The sequence below is a fragment of the Mustela putorius genome, unplaced genomic scaffold (genome assembly GCF_011764305.1).
Source record: "Mustela putorius furo isolate JIRA1106 unplaced genomic scaffold, ASM1176430v1.1 tig00003972_pilon_pilon_pilon, whole genome shotgun sequence".
Taxonomy (NCBI): domain Eukaryota; kingdom Metazoa; phylum Chordata; class Mammalia; order Carnivora; family Mustelidae; genus Mustela; species Mustela putorius.
Window position 1 is genome coordinate 21580467 of NW_025422115.1, and position 7632 is coordinate 21588098.

Here is a 7632-nt window from a genome sequence, read left to right on the forward strand (position 1 = left end):
CAGCTCACACCCGGAGACCATCACAATTCGCATAGTTCCCTCTGGGGCCGGGACCCTTCCCTGCCTTCCGGTCAACAGAGGGCCAAGCGGACTTTGTCCAGGCTTCTGCCCTGTGTCCTCAACGCCCTCCCCTCTGTCTGCATCACTCTCTTCTAACAAATTTAGTACGTTCAGGTGAATCTGCAACCCAGTGTTTGCCTTTTCACATTATTTTGATGAGGGACAGTTGCAAGGGAATCCTGCCAGCCTTCCCTGAGGTCAGGGTGGTAATTAAGCAATTGGCCGAGGGGCCGTGGTGGTCCACTTCTCCTGCATTTTAAATGAGCTGGCTGGTTCTCCGCAGGAAGACGCCAAACAGAAACACCTAGAATTTATGGGTAGCATTTAGAACGGCAAATAAGTTCGGGTTCCTCATTTTTGTTTTCAATCTATGTGCTCTTGGAGGGAACGAAACCTATCACAATTTTATCAGCAAAATGGGAATCTCTACCCATTTGGTGAAATGGACGGCGCCGGCATAAATGCGTGTGTTGCATGTTTATGGCCGTGCATTTGAATGGCTAATTTCACTGGTGTCAGACGCTGAGAACGTATCCCTCGGCAACTGGGCATTACGTCGTGGTTGAATTTAGACACGACACAAATTTATATGGCTGACAGCACCACTAAGAATGAATTCCAGTGACCTAAATGGGAAATAATTTTAAACTAAATGAAAACCTCTCATATGCTGTTTACACTGAGAGATTCGTTTGGTTGAATGAGAATCTGAGTAAATGAGACATGGCAATGGGGTGATAATTCTGGTGGGAGATGCGGACATGTGCACAGCCACTGTTGCAGTGGGAGCCAAGGCTTACTGCGTAGTCCCTTAGATACTCCTCATCTGAGATTGCCATTCCCAGAGGCTTAGATTTCTACAGCTCCTTAAACAGTCACAGAATTATCTCTGCAGTCCCATGGTGGAGGCAGGCAAGTCCCTCCCACCCACTCTGAGGGACAGGGTGCCCACTGACTGCACTGTTGGGTTGCCGGCAGAGACTGGGGGCTTGGCTTGGCCCTGTGCTCCTGACTTCTTACCCAGTGTTCTCCATATGCCAGCAAGCAGCTCCAGAGTTCATTAAATTGGACTGGAGTTCTTAACTGCTTGCAATGCGAATTCTTTACAGCCGGCATAAAGGTCTCATTGCTCAAGTGTAATTCCTCAGAACCACCAAGCCCCCTTCACTCCCCAGACAGTCAGACTTGCAGAGGCAGTGAGAAGTGTGCAGTCATCTCAGTGGGTACCTGCATCTGCATCCAGCCCAGAAACTGCTTAGAGTATGATATGTAGAAAATTCCAGAAAAGGAAATGGTACCTCACAAGGGAGAGTATGGTGGGGTGATCCAGAGCCCCTTGGGCTTATGTTCCAGTCTTCCTTCTGTTGGAGCTGGAAGTAGCCACTTGGCCTTTCTGTGCCTCAGTTTCCTTGTGTGTTCATAGGCTCCGGCTCAGAACGATGCTTGGCATTGACTCATTCTATGCCTACTTTATGCTGGGAACTGTACATACAAGAATTAACAAAATAGGCAGAGATTCCTGTCCTCACAGAGTTTATTTTTGGGGTGGGGGACCCATGGGGGACACTCAGTAAGGTTATTAGCCCCCAGTGAAGTCTGACTTTTGCCAGTGAGCCATGTAGTCACCTACGCTTGGGGACTTCCTTTCCATACGCTTTGCATGGTGACACCTCGCCACAGTGGTGTTCTGCCACCCACCAGCCAGCGGGACACAAAATGTGCTGCCAACAGCCCCTGGGATCCAGGAGGGGCACCCACCAGCCTTGTGGGATCCAGCCCGCCAGTCAGTGGGAGGACGGAGTGTTTTACATCAGCAGTGAACTGGGTCAAAGTTTAGTCAATTGCAAGTTGTGTAAGAACTTGCTGTGGCTGGTCTGGGGACAAAGGCCTCACAGCACTCATTAACAACTATCTGTTCAATAATTATCTCCCTGGGGCTTATTGTGGTGAGATGGTCCAGAAGCTCCACCAACTGTGGCCTGGATCCAAAGTCCGGCCCCTGACGTCAGAGACGAGCCTCCCTGGGTGTAGCCGAGGGGTGGGGCCTTTCTCCTCGAGGGGATTTAAGGCCAGGAGCTTCTACCCCCAGCCAGCAAACGCGGGCTTCCCCTTGGGAACGCGGGTTCACCAGCGGGAAGAACCTCGAAAGACCCTCTCAGATCTCTGATCGGGATCATCCGAGAAGAAAAAAGGTAGGTCGAGATTTTTAACTGCCATTTCTAGAAATAACGTAGACTCATTTCTTTTTGTCCTCAGAGCTCTGGCTGTCTGGTGAGACGCCGCCCAAAGAAGTATATTGAGTTTCCTTGAGGGCATGTGTTCTTTTGGTCATGAAGCCTGTGTTTTCTCTTTCAGGGAACCTTGGCGCCTGTGGCCCTTAGCACGACCCCGCAGAGATGCCTCCTCAGCTCCAAAACGGCCTCAACTTCTCAGCCAAAGTCATCCAGGGCACCCTTGACAGCCTGCCCCAGGCGGTAAGAGCTTTCGTGGAGAGCAGCGTCAGGCTGTGTCAGCCCGACCACATCCACATCTGCGATGGCTCCGAGGAGGAGAACCAGCAGCTGCTGGACCAGATGGAAGGAGAGGGCATGATCCGGAAGCTGCAGAAACTCAGCAACTGGTAAGCCGGCCCCTAGCCCCCAGCCGCTGCTTCACACCCTGCACCTGCCGGAGGTGGGTCCACACCCAGCAGGGGGTGGGTGGGGTGGGTTGTCAACTCTTGAAAAACTTAATGAAGGGGAGTAACCATGCAGCCTTTGATGGGAAGATGGGCATCAAGCGGCTCAAGTCTGCAGTTGAGATGGTACAGACACACAGTCCTTGCAAACGGAATCCCTGATAGAAGTGACAGTTAGACGTGCTCTGTCCTAGAAGCCAAGCCAAGTCCAGTACATTTACTCCTTGACGGTGCCCCAGCTGGTGCGGTTGTCCACTGTTATGGGACATTGTCAGTGTGCCTGGCCTCTGCAAGGTGTGGGAAGAGCACAGTAACGAAGGGGACTGGCCCATTCCAACAGGTCGCTTGGCTGAATCCCAGGCACAGATCCAATGCAAGATGGCGGCACTTCCTCTCCATTCCTAACCTGTGTGTGTTTTCTATCTGCAGCTGGTTGGCTCTCACCGACCCCAGGGATGTGGCCAGAATTGAAAGCAAGACAGTCATCATTACCCAAGAGCAAAGAGATACCGTGCCCATCCCCAAAACTGGCCTCAGCCAACTAGGTCGCTGGATGTCGGAGGAGGACTTTGAGAAAGCGTTCAAAGCCCGATTTCCAGGGTGCATGAAAGGTGAGTGAGATGTTTGTTTGACTGGGAAAAATCCAGTAAAAGCAAAGGCAAACCTCTTATTATGTCTTCCTCATGATAATTAGGATAGCCCTGAACACTCCTATGGCCTCAGATAGCTTTAAATTCATGTATGAAACTTGCAGTGTATTGAAATGTCTGGCTCCTTTCTGGGATTCAGGAGAGCTTGGCAGAACCCGGTTGCATGTTTATGAAAATGCTTTCATTTTGGCATTCCGTTTGATTTCCAGTGGAGTTTTCAAAATCAGTGGGGTGGAGAGCGGGGCGCGGGTTGCTGGTAGCAAGAGTGTGATGAGACAGTGGGGACCCTGAGACTAGGCTCCCCTGCTGGGTGGCTGCGGGATCATTTCTCACTGGTTGCCATGGACTGGCCCCCACAGGTCGCACCATGTATGTCATCCCATTCAGCATGGGGCCCCTGGGCTCGCCGCTGTCGAAGATCGGCGTCGAGCTGACTGATTCGCCCTACGTGGTGACCAGCATGCGTATCATGACACGGATGGGCACAGCCGTCCTGGAAGCACTGGGGGACGGCGAGTTCGTCAAGTGCCTCCATTCGGTGGGATGCCCTTTGCCTTTAAAAAGTAAGCGTATTATTTCAGAATCAGAAGTGCAAACAACAAATAAGCTGAGCCTTCAACCCTGGGCCTTTGCCCTGGGGGATCCCTGGGTGGGGACGTGACACGCTCATCTGGGATGTGTCCTCCTCTGCAGAGCCGCTGGTGAACAATTGGCCGTGTAACCCAGAGCTGACGCTCATCGCGCACCTGCCTGACCGCAGGGAAATCATCTCCTTCGGGAGCGGGTACGGCGGGAACTCGCTCCTTGGGAAGAAGTGCTTTGCCCTCAGGATGGCCAGCCGGCTGGCGAAGGAAGAGGGTTGGCTGGCGGAGCACATGCTGGTAAGACGTAGCAAGTTCTGCAGGCGCACGGTGGGGTCTTGGGCATGGGGTGGAGGGGGGCACAGAGGTCCAAGTGTCTACGGAAGTGCATCTCCCATGGGCGCCTGGCCCGCCCCAAGGAGGACAGACTTAGAAATTCCACTGATGATGCTTCATGCCTCTCTCGAAGACTTCCACTGCAGTGGGGCCAGTAGCACTCCTTTAGGCTTTGTTATTTAAAGTGTTCATTTTGATACCTGAAGACATAGATCTTGGGAATCTCTTTTTTGGGGGACTTCTGAGCACTCTCCTAGACTGAGCCACTGACCACCAGGGGGACACAAAGGACAGATTAAGGAGGAATTTTGTCGCCAACAGATCCTGGGTATCACCAACCCCAAGGGCCAGAAGAAGTACTTTGCAGCAGCCTTTCCCAGTGCCTGCGGGAAGACCAACCTGGCCATGATGAACCCCAGCCTCCCCGGGTGGAAAATAGAGTGTGTGGGTGATGACATCGCCTGGATGAAATTTGACCAACAAGGTGACTCTTTCCGGCCCAACGGCGGGCAGTAATCATTGGAGCTAAGTGAACTGTCGCCTTTTAAAGCATGCCAGATCCTCCCAAATCATGTTTGGATCTTTTAAGTTATTGCTACGTCTTGCAAAGCCTTAGGAATATGTATTCTGTAAGCATTCTTTAATTTAATATAGAATCTGGATTGAAATCGAACCATATGTTGTTGCTTGTTGACACAATACATTTGTTAAAATAGTACTGGTGGAAAAGGAATGAGGAAGAAAGGGTCGTCAAAGTGTCAAAGTGGAAAATAATGCTTGGAAGAGAAAAGAGAAATCTCTTCCAGGAATGAGGCAAGGGAAAGAAGCAAAGACTTGAGAATTTGGTGCAAAAATGAGCCTGGCCAGAGCTGAGAATATATGCTGGGCTTTCTTGGTCATGCGTTTCCTACTTCTCTGGTTTAAAACTTTGCAGGTAACTTAAGGGCTATCAACCCGGAAAATGGCTTTTTTGGTGTGGCTCCCGGAACCTCTGTGAAGACGAACCCCAATGCCATCAAGACCATCCAGAAGAACACCATCTTCACCAATGTGGCTGAGACCAGCGATGGGGACATTTACTGGGAAGGTATCGACCAGCCGCTGGCCCCAGGCATCAAGATCACTTCGTGGAAAAACAAGGAGTGGACCCCCCAGGATGGTGAGCCCTGCCTCGAGGCCCCGGGGCTCTAGCCCAGAAACACCACTTGTTTGGACCAGACGCTAAGGGGTCTCTCCTCTCTTGCTGTGGTAGGAGAACCTTGTGCCCATCCCAACTCGCGCTTCTGCACCCCGGCCAGCCAGTGCCCCATCATCGACCCTGCCTGGGAGTCTCCAGAAGGGGTGCCCATCGAGGGCATCATCTTCGGGGGCCGCCGACCTGCCGGTGAGGCTCTCCTTCGTTCAGCCTGGGAATGTGGGTGTGTTGGCTCCCAGGGGACATCCGTGCAATCTCTCCTTTCTCATGACCTTGTCAGAGGGTGCCAGAGATCTCCAGCTTCCAAAAAGCCAAGATAATTGGCAAGGCACCACAAGCCTTTTTGGATCCTTGACCTAAGGGAGCTCCATCCAGTTTAACTTTCTGTTGCGTGGCCTCAGTGGCGTGAAGCTGATGATGGTTTTGCGCCCTTTCGCTTTGAGGGAGCCAAAGTTAGCTCAGTGAGACATCATTCGGCCGTGTCTTTCCATTTGGAAAGATGCCACTGCCAGCCAAAGGGTCTGTGTCAGAGCCTTTAAGGGACATTTCTTTTCTTCCACTGCAGGTGTCCCCCTGGTGTATGAAGCTGTCAGCTGGCAACACGGAGTTTTCGTGGGGGCGGCCATGCGATCAGAGGCCACAGCGGCTGCAGAACACCAAGGTAAAGCAGAGAGGAAATCACAACCACAGAGAGTGACCGGTGTGCTCTGTCTCTGTCTCTGCCTGTCTGTGGCTTAGTGCGAGACAGAACCGCACGAGCTTATGTCAACAATAATGTCAACAATATTATGTCACAGGTAAATGTCACGGACATTATCCTGTGAGAACGTTGACCAGCATCACCCCCGCTTTCTGTTAACAGGGAAGGTCATCATGCACGACCCCTTTGCCATGCGGCCCTTCTTCGGCTACAACTTCGGCAGGTACCTGGCCCACTGGCTCAGCATGGCCCAGCGCCCGGGAGCCAAGCTGCCCAAGATCTTCCACGTCAACTGGTTCCGGAAAGACAAGGACGGCAGATTCCTCTGGCCGGGCTTTGGAGAGAACTCCAGGGTGCTGGAGTGGATGTTCAACCGCATCAGCGGGGAAGCTGGCGCCAAGCTCACGCCCATCGGGCTCATCCCTGAGGAGGGGGCCCTGAACCTGACGGGCCTGGGGGACATCAACATGGAGGAGCTCTTCCACATCTCCAAGGAGTTCTGGGAGAAGGAGGTGGAAGACATCCAGCAGTACCTCGAGGAGCAGGTTAACGCCGACCTCCCCGCTGAGATCGAGAGAGAGGTTCTTGCCCTGAAGCAGAGGGTCAGCCAGATGTAATCAGACCCGAGGGCTTCACCTGTGAAATCACCCCCTTTCCATCCCACGAGGGGGTACCAGGAACAAGAACAAGTGGGGTGTCCCAAACCCACACCACCTGCTCTACTGTAATGAGCAGATTTGTTTTCCAGTAAGACTGTAGAGTACGGGCTAGTAACTGTGAGATCAGGGAGGGAAATCTTAGCAGGTCTCTAAATCCACTCTCCAATGCACGTTTCTTCAACCCTGAGGACGCTAGGCAGTTAGGCTTTGCTGTTTTGATCACTGCAGCTCTCAGTTAGCTGGAATGCACCGGGAACGTACTTGAGTTGTATATACAGGTGTGTGTGTGTGTGTGTGTCTGTGTCCGTGTGTGTCTGTATTTCTTGTTATCTGAGATGTATATAATACCTTTGGAAAAATCTTGGGCAAGATTCTCTACTAGTTGTTGCTAGAAAGAAAGGTTGCTTTATTACTGATATGTATGTTTAAATTATTTTTATATACCCTTGTTACTTACCTTGATGTGATTCCAATTTTTCCCCCTAACTCTTCTTGGAAAAATTAAAAAAAAATAAATTTTGTAGAAAAGATCGATTTGTTTGCTTGGTTTTTCTTACCTGAGCCACCAAGAAACAAGGAATGCTGATGAAACATTGTGTGATTGGAACCCTGTCCAGAGGAGGAGGAGACACCAGGATCATCCCCAAGAAGGGAGTGGGGGTGGGGATGGGGGAACAGAGAGGAGCCCGATGGGAAGTGGGAGCAGAAGGAATGTCACCGGGGGTACCGTGGCACCACAGTTGGGTTTTCTGAATTGACCACCGGTTAGAGTCT

At 51.7% G+C, this 7632-nt stretch overlaps 1 protein-coding gene across 1 annotated transcript; it reads left to right on the forward strand.

Moving 5' to 3' along the window:
• The first annotated feature begins 2134 nt into the window (after positions 1 to 2134).
• On the forward strand, positions 2135 to 7388 carry PCK1 (phosphoenolpyruvate carboxykinase 1). The gene is made up of 10 exons (XM_004759910.3): positions 2135 to 2252; positions 2416 to 2680; positions 3167 to 3348; positions 3747 to 3950; positions 4081 to 4268; positions 4626 to 4788; positions 5239 to 5463; positions 5557 to 5688; positions 6065 to 6160; positions 6362 to 7388. Exons 2-10 carry the CDS (start codon positions 2457 to 2459, stop codon positions 6814 to 6816), a joined length of 1869 nt encoding a protein of 622 aa, XP_004759967.1. The 5' UTR covers positions 2135 to 2252; positions 2416 to 2456; the 3' UTR covers positions 6817 to 7388.
• The last annotated feature ends 244 nt before the right edge of the window (positions 7389 to 7632 follow it).